We start from the raw sequence: 17903 nt of genomic DNA, 5'->3' as shown, positions 1-17903 counted from the left end.
GCTTAAGTTTTATGCATTATACGCATTGCTTGTAACACGTCCTCCTTTTCCCGTCCAGTTCGTATGCACCCATTTTCCGGGGGAATCCATAAGTTCGTACGTATGTGCTCCGAAGTAATCACGTTGGGCTTGCAACAGGTTGGCGGGAAGCACCTAAACACATCTGCATATTGCATAGTTCATTAGCTTGAATAAATTAATAAGTAAACATTAAAATTAAAATAAATAATTCACAAACAAAGCATGTGGAATTCTCAACAAGGTATCCCTGCTTATAGACCTAAGTTACTATTCATGAAGTTCATTTCTGTGTCTTCAGGACACGAGTTAGCAAAAAATTGAGACTTTTTCGTGCTGCTCAAGGTGAAATATCTCCCAGCATCAAAATTCCTTAAACGTTCGTTTTTACTCTAAATCTCATCCAGGGACCCTAACTTCTTTAGGCAATTAAAATAGTGACTATGGTAGTTTTTAGGTTCTGTAAAAGCTTCTAAACGTGATATTTCCAGAAAAATTCATATAAGTGCGGCCACTAACACCCAACACATAATCCCATCGAGAGTACATCAAGAAATTCCTCAAAAATCAGCATCAAGAAATTCGTCAGAAATTTTAGCAGCATTCAATAATAAGATTTTCGCCAGCGCCGATGGATGAAAGCTGAGGTTTGAAAAAAGTATTGAAGGAAAACTCGCTACGCAATTTCGTGGCCAATCACAAAGTATTATTAGCCTTTTTAAGCGGTCCAGCCTTCATATTTCACAAGTGGTCCACTAATTCTGAGCAAATTAAAAGGCTCAACAACGCTTTAAATGAAATGGAAGGATTCTCTCTTCTTTTAGTCGAATGTGGATTTTCAAGTCACTGCTTCTTTCAACTTGTCCTTCAAACGTAGCAAATAGTTTGACATATAGCCGCAGAGAGACAAAAAAAAACTAGTTTTCTCGAGAAGAGCTCTTAATCAATCAAGAATCCACTGGACCTCCTGGTCACCGGCTATGTTGTGGAGTATGCAAAAAGTTGAAAGTATTAGTTATTATTTGATTAAAAATTCGAAAAGAAAGGAAGGACAGCTCACCTTACGTGAATACCCATCATAAAACGCTAACGCAGACGACATAGCAGGTACAGGAATAGCTAAGCGTATCGCGGACGTCACAACGACACGCCAAGATGTCTAAAAACGAAGTTCAAAATTTAGGAGCAAAGAAAGAAAAGAAAATCACTGATAAACACTAAGCGTCAGCGCTGACCTGTGCGTCAGCGGTAGCTTTAGCGAAGAAATCATCCAGAAGCAAGTTGGGAAGATCATGATTCTTATCGAACGCCTTCTTGATGTCTCCAAGGAACCTGAGAATAAAAACGGTTGATGAAGGATAAGCTTATGATTTACAGCGTATTACCTCACCTCGATCTAATTATGCATCCTCCTCGCCACATCAAAGCAATTGCTCCAAAGTTTAGCTTCCAATCAAATTTTCTGCTTGCTTCTGCCATAAGCATAAAACCTTGTGCATAGCTAACAATTTTTGATGCATAGAGGGCCTAAAAAAGTTCTGCATACAGAAACTCCTGCTTTACGTCATATGTATTATTAGAAGTCAAAGAAAACAGCAAAAAAAAGGAAACAATGGAAGCAGGGGAGGAAAAAAACCTTGCTAATGTGTTTGATGAAATCCCGTTTATCCGGTATCACTTCATCGTGGTTTGTTTGAGGCTTTGAGAGACGAGACGAAGCCAGTACTCGCTCGTCTTTTAGCGCTGATAGGCATCTGGCAAAAACGGCTTCACCAATCAATGTCACTGGAATTCCGTACTCCTGCGCAGCATAACACGTCCATTTACCAGTCCCTTTCTGAAACAGAACATTTGAAGCGTAATACGAATATAACAGTGATTTTCTATCCTGAAAACTTCCATGGAGAGAATCGATGTACATTTAGAGATGATGAAAGACGGCACAGTATTGGAATGTTCAAAAAAATTGCACTCCAAATAGAAGTTTGTAAATGAAATTTGTACTAGAAGAAGAAATTAATTCAAAAAAACTAAATATTAAGTGATTTGGAATTTTCAATTTACATTTTCAAAACTAACTGGCTGAATTCTTGAGTATTTAGAAAGTTCAAAAAAATATTTTTTATGCATTAGAAACTACAAATGGGCGAATCTATAACTCGAACTTTCGTAAATAATGACAATAAAAAGCAAAAAAGTATCGTACCATAGTCTAAAATAACTTTAAAAAAATCGCTATTAGTTAACACCAAATGATGTCATAATGCTTCCACGTCTCTATCTGCGGCGAAAAAAAGCTACCTCATTAAGATAAGAGCCATTGAAAACATGTTAATCACTAATTCTTGCCGCACTCAATCTCTACGCGATGTCACAATGATATCTGAAGCTTAAATTCAAAGTGAAGTGGGTTTAGCGATGATGTCGATAGGAGGTTTCGCTGTGCTAGCTAACCCGTTCACCCCGCCAGGATCGAATAATTAGCACCAGAGTTCTCTGGGTGGATAAATACACTGCATTGACGTATCGGATCGCCCCCGCGAGTCATTTTACACACGTTCATAAACTTCAAACGATGTGAGCGAAATGATCATCGCTGTGCACTTTTGAATTTAATGTAACAATTTTGCTAATGACTAGTTTACACAGAACCGGTTCCTCATTAACGAAGTTCAGGGCATTTCACGAGAAAAACTCTAGTCGTGCTCTGTATTCAGAAAACCTGACTATACCCTAATTGCGATACTACAGTAGAATTTGTTTTCAATTTGTAATGTGTTATTCGATCACGAAAAAGCGCAATCCCAATTAATTAAAAAGAGTCAAAGAAACATATATAAAAGAAGTAAGTAGAAAAACGTAAATAAAAGTATTAAGTGCAAAAAACAATCTTCAAAATAAAACAATTGGAGCTGAAAAAGAAAACGAAAGATTTACACAAAACCCGTCACTAATTCATAGGAGTACTACATACTTCAACTGTACTGGTTCCATAATACAGCTTAGCAAAGCAAAGCAAACAATTTCTAAAATCTTTCCTTCTAAAATCTTCTGGAATGTCAGAAATTTCCAGAACCTATGACATTTATCTTTCACATTTTACTAAACGAACAAAATGACAATTTATCTTGCTCGTTTAGTAAAAAATATACATGAATCATAACCAAAAAGATTTTCTTACCTGTCCAGCACTATCCCTAATTTTTGGCAGCACGTGTTCTCCTTTCTCATCCTTGAATTTAAGAATATTGGCAGTGATTTCGATGAGGAATGAATCAAGTTCTCCATGATTCCACTCCTCCATGACCTGAAATTTAAAAAATAAATAAATAGGATGAAAAAAAAACATAAACAAGAATAAATTTTAATAAAGCAAAATAAATGCAAATAAAAGAGCAAATAATAACGGTTCTTTCTGGTGGATACATATATTCAAACGTTTCCAAAGATCTTTTCAGTAGATCCGTAGATCCGAAAAGACTAGCTAATTGAACTACCTCTCCAAAAAAGAAGAAATTTTACCTCAGCCATCTGGTCGCAGTTAAGTCCCACACCTTCGAGCAACAAATCATAGGCTTCAGCGATAAGTTGCATATCTCCATACTCAATTCCGTTGTGGACCATCTTTACAAAGTGTCCAGCACCAGCATTACCTACCTAGAGCACATACTTGCAATGAACAATTTTCTCTCGGCACAATTTTTTTTCCAATCCATATCCATCGAAAAAGCACTCAATTGCGTGTTGGAGTGGTATCTGCTCTACTCACCCAGTCACAACATGGCTCGCCATCGCTCTTGGCAGCAATCGACTGAAATATTTGCTTGAGATGCGGCCATGCTTCAGGATTTCCACCCGGCATCAAAGATGGTCCATAGCGGGCGCCTAGAAAAACAGGTACCTTCAGTTTTACAGCACATCTTCAGCAGTTGTTCGATTATTTTAACAGCCATTCTAGAAATATTTCGAAAACCTTAATAAAAATGAAGAAAAAATCCGTTGAACATTCCACATTAAAAAAAACTAGCCCCGACTTTTTTCTTCGCATTAACGCTGTGATTAGCTCAAGTTTCATGCACATATATGCCCATTATCACGAAAAAAAAGTCTAAGTGTGCATCTGCAGAAATTGCGCAAATTTCAGGTAATTAATCGAGCAGTTCTCATCATCGCTGTTTGTGAAGATCCCTAAGACGCTTTTTTTTTGCACTATTCGTATGCTTCCCAGAATAATCTTTATTGCGCATTCATAATGCAAACCTTTCAGTTATGATACAGAATTCTGTAGATGAACCGCTTTTTGTATTAGAAATGCGATTAGCGATCAGGTTCTCTAAAAACTCCTGTATGACTCACATCGACCACGATCACACTCCATAAATTCTTTCAGCCTTAGCGGCAATGAGGCTTGACATTTATGTGTCACTAGAAATGAACAGAAATGTCAACAGAATGCGGCCGAAAACTTCCTAAGTAGACCAGTTCGCCCTCCCATATAGTCGGAAAAACCATCAAGAATAAGATGCAGATCTTTAACCAAACTGGACAATTTCTACAAAGTATTCCATATTCAAAACCTATTCTTTGATTTTATGCATGCACCTTATGATTTGTCAGGATTTTCTTTCTGTCTGCTAACCCTTTCGTCTCCAGAAAGCTATAGTCAAAAAATCAAAGTGAAATGCGATCGCAGAATCAAATAACTCAATCACAATCCGATTTTACCTCTATTAAATCGCTATGCAATTTATAACTTACTTCATTCTTTTTCCTTTTATTTTTCTTCTTTTTAGCTATTACCATTATGTCTTCGGAAATTAAACAGACCAAAGATCGAGCTTATGAAAAGAAGGATGAGTGCTCGGAAACAAATTCTTAGGCAAACATATCGGCAAAGAGAGAAGAGAGAAAGAGAGAAAGAAACAAAATAGAATCACACAAACAGACATGATTTCTCGGTCAGCTACATATTCTTCAGCTGTGTCTTGTTGTTCTCAAGTTTTTCACTTCACAAGTCATTTTCTATGCTTTTTCTTTCTACTCTTATTTCTAAATATAAAACACACAAAAGCCCCCGTAGGACCATTCAGTGAAAATTCAGTTCAGTGAAAACAAAAACGAGGATCTATTTCTATAAGATCAGCTCTAATAAGAACAAAAATTGCTAATTTTGGCGATAACGAAAATAGAAAGCTATTCTTGACGCATTACATACCTTATTAAGATGCACATCAGTCACAAATAAGTGTGATCAATTCAGACTTTCGTGTCTTTTTTCCTATCTCTACGTTTGAATTTCGCATGGACGATTAACGCATGACGTAAGTAAGAACTCGTATGATAAGCACGGCCTCTTTTATTACGAGCGCAACTGCAATGCGATTATTTGCAACCAAATGTGATAACATCGAGTGTGCCAGCACATTTTGTAACCATTTCACTTGCTGTCTGACTTATCAGACCGCTGTTGATTCAAGTGTATCTCAATAAATCTATAGTTTTTTTCAACAAAATCATTCATTGCCATTTCAAGCAAAGCAAACAAACCCCGCGGCTGGATAAACTCGACAGAATGGTCGTCCCACAGTAATTTAGTAGTTGTTTGTTTCCCAGCTGCATATTTTCTCTCGATACTTCTCATCGCAGCAGCGATTGTCTCCGAGTTCCCTCGCATATTTCAACAACGTCGCCCACAAGGCCGTGTCCTAGCAACGCCCACATGGCAGCGCGCCAACACGTCATCCTAGCTGAATCGCTGCAATGAGTGTGATGGCATCGGAAGCGGCTCAGCTGCCCTTCGAGCCGGCTGATCCTTCGCGTTCCTCCAATGTTATCCAAACCAGCTCGTCATCTTCACAAACAACTGCCGCCACACGCAGATCTCAGTCGCAAGGACGAACACCTTGGCGAACTGAACGACGATGTAAGTTTCATGCAGTTTTTATGATGCTTATCGATTGGCTGACAATGATATTATTGAGTGATTTCGCGAGAAGTGGCGAAAATCCGCTGGCTTATCCACTAGCCGGCAAAAAAAAAGAATCACATCAAAAACTACGCAAGCGCACAAACACCTCTATGAATTATTAGTTTTCCAGATACTGAGATCGATGACCACACATGGAAGTACACGTTAGAGAATGAACTAGCCGGGTAAACAATACTTTCCCCTCATTTGTTCAATCGATAATGTTTGTTTGTTTTCTTTTGTTTCCTAACACGTAACGCTTTTCAGACAAACGGTCGTTGGATTCGGCAATGTACCTATTCCGTCTAAAGACAATATAGCTAAACTAAGAGATCGAAAATTGAGTATTCGTGCAATCACATGGAACATCAATGAAAAGGTCATTATCCCTTCATCTTATATATCCTTAAACAAAGGAAATCTCCATATCCTCTGAATGTGATTTAAAATTAAGCTGAAACAGTGATTTTTTTTTCTCTCTCTCAAAAATCTTTCTCACATCTCAGTGGAAACGTAGAGCCTGCAGATTTCATTGTAAACATCATTATGTTAGCACAACTTCTTCACAATGAAATCACATGCTCTACGTATTCACGTGTCTTGAAATCCCTAATGTTTAAGACTCTTTATTTCTTCTATCTATATAGTAGATAATTCCACACATTAATCGTTCCCTTCTAAAAGCACTTAATCAATTTGTTAGCAGTCCGGTTTTTATGATGATGCTCATTAAAATCATTTACAAATTTTTGTAAGTCCTATGAGCTAAGAACTCAAAACGGTAGGAGAACACTTTCGTTGAAACTTCTTAATTAGAGTTATGAACCACCGCATCTTTTTGTGTTCGATAATATCTCTGCTAACTAATGCGTAGAATGCCCTTTGCTAGACACACTGGCAAATCCACAAGCGTGCAATTCTAAAAATAGTATAGTTTGAAACTCTTAATAGAATACGGCTATAAAAAGATCAAGAAAATTGCTCTGTTGCCATTGTAGGGCACTGCAGTAGGTTTGAAAAGAAAAAAAAGCAACCTTATTTTAGAGAAAAAAAAAACCAAGACGAGATTATACTATAAAAGTTTGACATCTCTTTAATCTTAAATAAATTTCTGTACTGAGTGCATTATGAGTTTCATAGTTGTATCCTCCCCGAACCTCCGCTCCTAACCCAGAATCAATATTTCGCATTAACGGCAATTAGATCTTTTCATCAGACCCAGCTTCTCTCACATCATTGATGTTCTTGGTCTTTAGTTTCTAAGAGAGTATTTCTACCGCTAAAAAAAATTCGATAAAAAAGAACAAAGCGGCGAGAGAGATCCTAAAGTCACATCGGCACCGCATGTATTTGAGGAGATGAAACAGATCGATTTTGTGCTCCCTTTGCACATTATTCGGCCCCATGGCTTCTCAAAGCAAAACAACAGCACAAACGAGCCTCGAATTTATGTTGCAAAAACAAATATTCAACAAAGCACCGAAAAAGGTTAGGTGAAGAAATGAACATGATCCATTGATACTTCTACGCGACATAATTAATTCGTGTTTTCAACCCATGAAAATTGATGTTTGTGGTTTTTTTTTTTCTTATGATTAACTGCTATCGAAGAGCGATCTTTGACAGTGTTTCATCACCAAAGAAAAATCAACCCTATTTCCCAAAGTTCGCTGATTCACTCCATGACAACACCAAACATAATGTGAGAAATTCTTAGTCAAATCGAAGAAGAGAAATACCGATAAAAATGTAGTTTTCACAAATATTTCTGTTATGTGACAGATATGGTTTTCATGAAGTAAAGATAATTTATTGCAGCCAGTTAAGACCCTGGATCTTCTCGCCGATCATCTTGATCACATTCCAGAGAACCTTCTCGAGGATATTATCATTGTTGCTCTTCAAGAAATTCCTCCATCAACCAAGTAAGAATATCCCTTCATTTCTTCATGTGATTTTTTTTTTAACATAGAAACAATTTTTTTCGAAAAGACAGTAATAGCTAATGAATTCAAGGAACCTATTGAGAAAAACAAGACATTTTCACATTTTCGTGCGATTCTCTCATGCATAAAACCAACAAAGCACAGCAAGAATCAATAGCGCAGAATGCGAAGTTTCCGCCCTATTGTCAATGCGGGTGGGAAACATGAAAAAAAAACAGAAAAAACCAAGGAATTTTAGGACATTTCACGAGGAAGCGTTAGCTATAATAATGAAGCCTTTACGACAGACACATTCAACATTTATATCTTATCGGGCTTGGAGTCAAATGATATTCGTGTTTATGAGGAAAGCGCACACTCGTTTTACAACTGGTTAGTTTCAAGGTCTAACAAGATCAAGCAGCAAACGGTTGGAATTTGCATCAGCCTGCAAAACTTCATTATTATTTCAGAACCTATAGCTAAATTTGTACCGGCGACAACACTTGCGAAACCTGTCCGAACTAAAGGTGCTATCGGTGTTTGTTTACGTATCTACCAGCGGTGGACCGTCATCATAGCTTGTCACCTGTCACGTAAGTGTGATATATGAGTTTAAATATTGATAAAAGCATTGAAATTGCATCAATGTTCTTTTTTCACTCAGCAATATTTTCTCACGTTAACATGAGAACATCATTCAAACATTTACGACGTCAATGACACGATTATCATGCGTCATTCGCTTGAAACAACATTTCAAAACGCAGACCGTTGCCACTTTCGCCGCTAATAGCAGCGTTTTGCATTTCAGCAAAAAAAAAAACATTTACTTTTGAATTGTATGCAAATAGATGACTTTCCACACCAAGATAGAAATTTCTCGGGATTAGCAATCAATAACAAACTGATATTCATTTAGCAAATTAAAATAGTTCTAGTATGAGAACACAAAAAGAAGTTTTCTGGTTAAAGTTCGGGCACAAGATAAAAAAAACCGAAATGCACTTGACTAGCCCACAAAAAAGTGAGGAAGTGAGAAACTCCATAACTGCATTTCAGATCCCACCCCTATCCAACGAATTCAGGACTACCACAAGATAATGAAGAGTCTTAAATTTCCCGCGATGTGCAGCTTCAAAGGGAGCGACGGTATTTTTCACGCCGATGTGAGATAAGCTTTTAATTTGAGATAATTTTGCTCTCATAATCCACAAATTACTCCATGATCATCTTAATATCGTGGCTTATTCCTAGTCTTATTACTCAGTTTTAAGCCGTAACATGGCCTTATTTCTTAGCTCAAATTACTAATGCGATATAAATAGATGCGAATCTAAAAGCAGTCCACGTGAAATTCCACACATAGAAGTCCACTTCTTCTTTTTCTCTACTGCAATATGTTCTGGATAGAATAGCGTATATAAAAACTTAAATAAGTAATTTAACTGAGTTAATTTATTAATTTAATTGAAGATATCAGTGAGTATCTACTATATAATAACGGGCTTATTCTGTCACGTGTGTCTGTGTGTCTGTGTGTGTGTCAGTCACGAAATTCAAAATGAAGGGTGCGACGGGTCCACCGGCGTCGAGTTAATGCCTCGAAGCTAGGAAGCTATAAAATGAGGTGTGAAGGGGTCCACCGGCACCAAATACCTATAGAAAGGGGTACGACGGGTCCAAGACGTCGGATACCTATAGAAGGGGTGCGACGGGTCCATCGGCGCCAGATAGCCTTAGAAGGGGGTGCGACGGGTCCAAGACGTCGGATACCTATAGAAGGGGATGCGACGGGTCCCACGACGTCGGATACCTATAGAAGGGGTACGACGGGTCCAAGACGTCGGATACCTATAGAAGGGGGTGCGACGGGTCCATCGGCGCCAGATAGCCTTAAAAGGGGTGCGACGGGTCCAAGACGTCGGATACCTATAGAAGGGGGTGCGACGGGTCCATCGGCGCCAGATAGCCTTAGAAGGGTGCGACGGGTCCAAGACGTCGGATACCTATAGAAGGGGGCGACGGGTCCATCGGCGCCAGATAGCCTTAAAAGGGGTGCGACGGGTCCAAGACGTCGGATACCTATAGAAGGGGTGCGACGGGTCCATCGGCGCCAGATAGCCTTAGAAGAGGGTGCGACGGGTCCAAGACGTCGGATACCTATAGAAGAGGGTGCGACGGGTCCATCGGCGCCAGATAGCCTTAGAAGGGGGTGCGACGGGTCCAAGACGTCGGATACCTATAGAAGGGGATGCGACGGGTCCCACGACGTCGGATACCTATAGAAGAGGGTGCGACGGGTCCAAGACGTCGGATACCTATAGAAGAGGGTGCGACGGGTCCATCGGCGCCAGATAGCCTTAGAAGGGGGTGCGACGGGTCCATCGGCGCCAGATAGCCTTAGAAGGGGGTGCGACGGGTCCCACGACGTCGGATACCTATAGGAGGTGCGACGGGTCCACAGCGTCGGATTGCTATAGAAGTGGGTGCGACGGGTCCACCGGCACCAAATACCTATAGAAGGGGGTACGACGGGTCCAATGGCGTAGAGTTGGTGCACCGATGATAGATACCTTTAGAAGGGGGTGTGACGGGTCCAATGGCATCGAGTTGGTGTGCCGGCGTCGTAAAGCTAGGGACGTTGTAAAAGTTTTATAGTTGTAACCACTTTCGGCGTTGCGCTCCACCTACTCGGCTCCGCTGTTCCTCAGAAACTGGATATACACGTTCAAACAGCTGCTTAAATAGTAGCACGCTGTTTATGTGATCTGACGTGGAACGCTATCTTTATCAGTACGATGATGTTGTCCACGTCATTTCATGTTAAACATTATTCTGCCGTAACTGTTAGGGAGAAACAACAGGAAAACCCATTCTTCGAATACCACTTTCAAATCGTGTCTACACTGTGTAGGGAACGAAAACGAATGAGTGTTTTGAGCTAAAAGTAACCTTTAGGGTCAGAGTAATTTCAGTAGAAGTGCTGTTCAGCAGTAAGAAGAGTTGTGCAAGCGAGGGGAGCACATTGAAAACCCGAAAGCTGTAAAATTGGGTGCGACGGACAGCGTGGAACTGTTGTACAGTATTATTTTGCAGTAATTTTTTTTGCGTGTCGCAGAAGTTAAATGGCACGTTGCAGCCGTTTGATACCCGTGGCTACTGCGCGCGTTGTTCATCACCTCTATGACTCCTCCGTGCGTTTGTTTCCTTGCACATAGTTTCAGCTTGGTATTGTGCTCCTCAGAAAGTGGAAACACGAATGAAACCGGCTGCTTAAATAGTAGCCAACAGCTTACATAATTTGACAAAGAACGTTACCTTTATCAGTACGATGATCTTCACATTATTTTATGTTAAACATCATTCCTTGATAGCTGTTGAGGAAAATAGGGAGAACACCCATTCTTCGCGTAATGCTTTAAAATTGTGTATATATTATATTCGAACCGAAGTAGTGTTTGAAGCTAAAGTTTGAATATTCTCAAAATGTAGAACTGACGCGTTTAGAAAAAACTATGAAATTTTTGTCTTTATATACATTAAAAAGAAAGAAGAAAATAACAAAACAACATGAAAACAGAACTCTTATTATTTACAGAAAATATCACTACCACTAATTTTTGAATTTCAATTTAAAAGTATATTTTGGTTAGTTGATGAAAGTGAGCGAAGCGAACACCACACAAAGTCTGAGAGTCCGGCGTAAGCCGGACGATCAGACTTGTCTAATAAAACGGGAAATTATTACGATACAAAAATTCTGTGTCGAGTAGTGGATGAATCACCCAATTTTGAGGAAATGCATGAATAAACGAGGCAACATTACTTCCCGAGAACCGTACCCAGCACCGAAACATTGAAAAAAACTTTTGTGGATAAAGCAAAAAGCATAAAGAGAAATTGTATGGGTAAAGATACATGAGGACAAAAAACCGAAGTGTACGTGACTGGCCTGCAAAAAAGTAGGGAAGTGAGGATATTCATTACTAAAATATTCGCAATTCATGACTAGAGTGAAATTTCAAGTTAATTCAGACAAAACTCTATTCTTTGTGCAGCAACTTTTGGTTGAAAAGCATGAAAACTTCTTTGATTTTTTTCCATAAATATTTCTTTTTCCAGTGCGTTTTTTGGCTCGGCGATCTTAATTTTCGAATTACCGAAGATACTAAGATTGACTGGAAGGCTCAACTGCAACAACCTAATATTGATGATATCGAAAAAACCATGAAAAGTGACGAATTGAATTTAATTCGGAAGAAAGGTGCATCATATAACACCGATCCTAACTTATTTATTAATGATCGAAATTTTTCCAGAGCTCGCATTCGCTGAGTTCACAGAACCGCAAATATCATTTGCTCCTACGCACAAGTTTGAAATAGGTACTAATGACTATGTGCCAAATAGAATTCCTTCTTATACGGTGAGTAGAATGGTAAACACATGGGTTACGTAACCCTTGGTTACTCACAATAACTCCCTCTATAGATAACTTGTGAGGTCTTCCCAATGTAAATAACCTTAATCACTAATAAGTTCAGGATAGAGTTCTCTACTGGACGAGGTTACCAAGCTGGATTGAGACAGTCACATATAACTGCATACAAAAAACCTCACAATCTGATCATCGACCAGTCTATGCTACAATTAGGTGCGTGACCTCTTCAATAAGCTTTGATGAGCATCGAAATGTTATCGACACTCCGGTCGTTATAGAAACATTGGTGCAGGATTTTTGCATCAATTTCGTGTTTTTCTTGAAATTCTACTATGAAATATACATGACTTCAACTACAGAGTAGAACTAAACGTTCCGTATAGGAACTAAATCAGGTTCACAGCCTTTCGCACCTCAAATATATTGTAAAAATCGACTTGCAAATGTGTTTAGTGCACATTTGTAGTGGTATGTTTTGAAAAAGAGGTTGAGCAAAAGCGGAAAAGACGAATAAATGCAACAGAAAAGTTCCTGACCAACAAGGCAGGCACGTAAATCTTGGAACCTAAGCACAAATAATTCAATCCTCTAGTATATATAATTTAAAAAAATTATCTACTCTTATTTGACGAGAGCTTCAGATAAGCACACTTCTAACAAATTTCATGGAAAAAAAGAAAGTGTGATGAAAAATATGTGATTCAACATGGAATTTTGTGATTTTTCGTAGAACTCAACAAATTCCAATTCCTGTCTCCTAATCATCAATACACGAAAGCCGTAGTCCAGTTCTTTTCAAAGTGCATTTGAACTGTAAGTGATAACTGACTCACAACGCCCAGACGGATTGTCTGCACTCTCACTCGCACTTATCGCAAATATGAGACAAATCCTTCCCCAGACATGTTGAAATTCAAATAGAGTGGGACACTACTTCGCCCAACGCTTCGAGAAATCCACCTCACTAAGTTTTAGCACGTTCAGAAACCTGTTGACACTCTCAATGTTCACAAATTACGTCGATTACCCTATCTTTAAAATTGATCTTTGCGTCGCCCTTCAAAAGTTTAAAAGTTAAACTGCAGTCCCTATATTCCTTAATTTCATTTCCTGCACTGCCTTTAATGGATTAGAGCCAAGTGAGCTGAGGTGATATTTTATGCTTTGGAGACATAAAATAATCAACTGTAATGCAAAAGAAATTGCACTGAAATATTGTTCAACTTTATGTTTTCAGACTGGAAGTGATCAATAAGAGTACCCCAAAGAGATTCAACAGTGAATGTTCTAGTAGTATTGCCTCACGTAAGTCAATCTTTCCGAAAATTGAAGAAAAAAAATTGAATGAATGTTCACAAAACATTAAATTATAGGCTTAAAAAAGAACTCGGCATTCCAAAACAGAACTAGATTTTGAAACATAAGAGCACTACAAGAAGATCAAAGATTAAATTTAACATCTGCAAAATAAGCACATTCATGAAGAGTCTATTCCCCAAAAACAGCACATAAACTGCGGCACTTGACCACATCAGACCAGTTTTCTATTGTGTACGGTGCTGACTGATGTACAGTCCGGAGAAGAAATATTCAGACGGAAATCAACAACATTTTACAACTAAGATTGCAGTCGTTGCAAGTGAAAATCGCCACAATTTTCTCAAACCTTACCTACCAAAAAAAAACCCCCGAAAAGTGAGTTACAAAAAAATGTATGCGAACTGTTTTCCTCTTGGGAGACCTTTTTTGGAATAGAAAGTGGATGATAATGAAAGCAAGAGTTCATCTACCGGGAAATGTTTTGACACACTCGAAGCAGTTGGGGACGCGTAAAACAAACATTATAGTTTCGGGGAGCATTGTACCTCAAATAATTCTCTATGATAGCAAATTTCCACACATAATAGAAATCCTCAGCCAAATTCGTATTCAGTTTCCGTTTTCGGAGACTAGTCGATGTTGAAGAATTCACCTATCTATTTGACTCTAGGTTTAATAACTTGGCCCAAAACTTGGTGGTGGCATAGACGATTATTTGAATTTGCACATTCTGTCGAGAGAAACGAGGTTTTTAAAAAAGACAATAGTGGATATTTTTGTGAGGTTTGAAATTTCCCGGAGGAACATGCAAACTACTAATACATCTCTTTTTCAGGATCAGCAACGTCCGATGTTGAGACTAGATCCACGCTCATCAAGGGAAACTCAAGTAACACATAACTGGACGGGATTTTAAATGAATACAACCTTTTTCAAATAATGGGTAATTGTGTACAAAAACGGTACAGATGTGCTAAATAAAGGGAATAAGTTACTATTGCGAGGTGTACATAAACGTGAAATCAAAACCAAAGTTTCCTTGTGAAGAAAAAAAAAACATACCCTCCTCTCCACCAGATACTCCACAGCCAACGTAAAGGATCCCTCTCTTCTGGAGATCCGCGTAACGACGCTGAAAAAGGACCAATGTACTGCAGAAACGTCTGGAGACTACCGGAAATACTCGGGTACAAGATAGAATTGTTTAAGTATGGGCTCGGGTCTACAAAATTACAGTCAGATAAAATGTGAAACTAACGTTAGTGTCAGTGTATTCCGAATTTCCTCCGTCAATGATGATATCACCTTTCTCCAAGTGAGGAGCGATCGATTCAATCATGGAATCTACAGGAGCCCCAGCTTTTACGAGCATCATCACACGGCGAGGTCGCTTCAGTTTCCTAAATGACCAATTTGAGAAAACTTATTCGGAGAGATACCACATAGAAGTAATGGCGGAACAAGATGATACAAACGTTTTCGAATAAATGACATCTGGTTTCTTTCGAAAAATAATGATGATGGTGGCCGTGGTGTTAGAGAAATTAAGACTCATTTTTTCCACTTAAATCACCTCATATTCAAGAATAAAACATTTACCAGTGCTCCCTCTCTTGAGCAAATGATAACGACAAGAAATAAATATCGGTTTGAAATATACTATATTAGTAAGAGCAACTCTGAAACACTAGGACTGAATGTAAAATTTTTACTAAAACAGAAACTAGTGCTGTAAAGCGCGCTAAATCTTTAGCGAAGGGAATGATCACCTAGTCATCTTTAGCTGCACAAATGAGATCATCACAAAAATTGAGGACGAGAAAAAAGAGTGAAGCCAAAAAGTGATGAAACAATAAAATAATCAACGACACCGAAATCTAACTCACTTGCACATTTCTTCTATAGAATGAGCTCCAATGATCTTAGTACCTTTAGCTTCGTTAGCGAGAAAGTCATCGACTTTAGACACCGTACGATTGAAGGCACATACCTAACAAATGATGCACATTTAATTAAAACAAGGATAATAACCTAAAGGTAGATACTACAAATCTGACGTGGTGAGGGAATCCGCGAGAAAAGATAGAGATGGGAGTTTAAACGTGTTCGTGTCTTGAAACCTCGGGATACTTTTGTTTGTGTTTTATAACAGTGTATATGTAATCTGTAATCGCTGGTGATCCACACACAGCAATACTCATTCGCTGGTACACTAAACAGTGACAAGTGCTTGCTACAGGTCGCACCACACTCTGTGGAACAACAAGTAAGACTATTTTCAATGTATATGGCTTCGTTTTCACTACCTAAAACGATTATCAAAATATTCACCCAGAGTAGTGTGGCACTTGACGGAATAAACATAGGATTGTTCCGATCAACTTCTATTTAGGCCTCGGAAGACGGCGAAAAAGGCGAAGCGTCAGGCGAATAAAGTTCAATCTAAAAAACCTTGTAGGCACACTACCAGCTAGAGACGGGGTAGTGAATTGCGGGATCCGCGGTCGTTGCACTCATCTATCTTTATTCGTCGTAAGAAACGGCATGGGAACCGCTTTAGTTCCTACAACGAATTTTAGAACGTACCTGTACGTACACGTTCCGGTCCCCTCATCAGCTTGTTCATTTGTCTCATTTGAGTAGGCCGGTGAGAATACATAAGTGATCTTCGACCGCTCGCACTTGGACGCAAAGCGAGCGCAAGGGTGGCGCGTTGCAACTGAAATTGTCGTAAAAACGGCATCTTCCACGCCGTTTTTACGACGGATAAGAAGAGGTGAACAGAACCACCTCGAACCCCACAATGTAGAAACCAAGTCTCTAGATTATTCCGCGGATATCCTCACCACGTCAGATTCGTGGTATGGTGTCATTAAGGAAAATAATAAAGTCGCATTCTTAGTCCCAATACACTTGAAATAGTAAATAAATGGAGTTTAATAATGACTCCAGCATATTAACATAAAAGGAGCATAGTAGTGAGGCAGCCGATTTGTCGCAAGTTTATATTCGAGCAAAACAACTCCCTATACGAGGAAAGCTTGACGGTTACACCATTTTTTTTTTAACGGTGAAGTCTGTACAGCTTCTCTTTTGGATAACTCCCGAAAATGACAGCAGCTGGGACACAAAGGATCATCCAAACTGTTTTTGATTTGAATTGTTGTTGAACTTCTCGCGCATGGATTCTTCGATGATAGCAGGTTGCAGTTTTAAGTTTCACAATTGTGGGGCCAAAAAATGAAAATTCTATGAAAAAAACACTTGAAAATATCTGTACACTACAAGAATATTCAACAATGATGTATTCCTCGTAGGAGTAGCAAATTACAGTCTTTAAAGCATTAAAAATAGTCTCAAAAGTGCTAGGTACGAATATTTCCTGTTACACTACTACAAACTGCTGTAAAAGCAGTAAGCATTACTTTTATTGAAACTTTTTTATTTTATTAAGTAATGTTGCTTTGCTTCCAATGCCGCATAGAAAAACCTCTGACAAAAGCCGTAAAAACAGCAACAGTCAAGGAATACTTCTATACCAAAGCTGATATGCCATAAAAAAAATACAATTACAGAAAAAAAGGCAAGACAAAAAGAAAAACCACAAACCGTAAATCCGTGGTCGTTCATGTTAAGTATGAGATTTTGACCCATGACGGCCAAGCCAATCACCGCAATATCTGCTTGTGCTTCGCCCATATTTCAAACTGAACAATTCCAAATACTTCACACTTAAAGTCTGGAAACAAATTTGAACATAGGAGGACGAAGTAGAAATTAGTGAACAGTACGAAACCAAGTGCAAAAGCACGATATTGCGATTACTAACGAATATCACAAACTCTGGGGAGCCTAATTCGTTGGAAAATAAGACTAGAAAAGTATGGAAAAACAAAACAAAGACAAAAGAGGACGCGCAAGTTCTCAATTCGCCCTAGCATTCAAAAAAGAGGTTCCAGAGAGCGGACGTAATTACGGGGAAAGTCATTTAGTAGTCGTCTGCTGCGACGGCCCTCGGGCTGGAGTGCTGTGGAAGAGTGTTATTTTTTGCTAAATTCGGTTGTGGGTTGTGGTTGTGGTTCTGGAAATATTTTCTAAGGTGGACCGAAGCAGTAGGTTTGGTAGAGTTGATAGTTTGGGCGCTGATGACGGTGCACCTAACCGTCTCTGAGCGTTGATGGATGGATTTTTCGCTGTACGCTGAATATTATTGCGACAGGTTTTTGTT

At 38.9% G+C, this 17903-nt stretch overlaps 2 protein-coding genes across 5 annotated transcripts; one reads left to right on the top strand and one right to left on the bottom strand.

Annotated features, from left to right (window-relative positions):
* Nucleotides 1–9: 9 nt before the first annotated feature.
* Nucleotides 10–17374, bottom strand: RB195_003431 (uncharacterized protein; the record flags this gene model as incomplete). Of its 4 annotated transcripts, XM_013436712.2 has the most annotated exons (12): nucleotides 10–153; nucleotides 1079–1177; nucleotides 1254–1350; nucleotides 1409–1545; nucleotides 1655–1855; nucleotides 3200–3325; nucleotides 3541–3675; nucleotides 3788–3903; nucleotides 14738–14807; nucleotides 14934–15075; nucleotides 15562–15665; nucleotides 17285–17374. In XM_013436712.2, 12 exons carry the CDS (start codon nucleotides 17372–17374, stop codon nucleotides 10–12), a joined length of 1461 nt encoding a protein of 486 aa, XP_013292166.2. The 4 variants fall into 4 exon arrangements, with proteins under 4 accessions (XP_013292166.2, XP_064056960.1, XP_064056957.1 ...); XM_064201077.1 differs by lacking the exons at nucleotides 14738–14807; nucleotides 14934–15075; nucleotides 15562–15665; nucleotides 17285–17374 and adding an exon at nucleotides 5566–5692; XM_064201076.1 differs by lacking the exons at nucleotides 10–153; nucleotides 1079–1177; nucleotides 1254–1350; ... (3 more) ...; nucleotides 3541–3675; nucleotides 3788–3903 and adding an exon at nucleotides 14608–14648.
* RB195_003432 (uncharacterized protein) lies at nucleotides 5779–14575 on the top strand (the record flags this gene model as incomplete). The annotated part of the gene is made up of 12 exons (XM_064201079.1): nucleotides 5779–5941; nucleotides 6117–6171; nucleotides 6254–6365; nucleotides 7805–7911; nucleotides 8171–8304; nucleotides 8385–8507; nucleotides 8974–9080; nucleotides 12037–12178; nucleotides 12234–12340; nucleotides 12459–12568; nucleotides 13593–13660; nucleotides 14511–14575. 12 exons carry the CDS (start codon nucleotides 5779–5781, stop codon nucleotides 14573–14575), a joined length of 1293 nt encoding a protein of 430 aa, XP_064056959.1.
* Nucleotides 17375–17903: the final 529 nt, after the last annotated feature.

Source organism: Necator americanus, chromosome IV (genome assembly GCF_031761385.1).
Source record: "Necator americanus strain Aroian chromosome IV, whole genome shotgun sequence".
NCBI classification, from domain to species: domain Eukaryota; kingdom Metazoa; phylum Nematoda; class Chromadorea; order Rhabditida; family Ancylostomatidae; genus Necator; species Necator americanus.
This window is presented reverse-complemented; position numbering and strand designations above follow the sequence as displayed.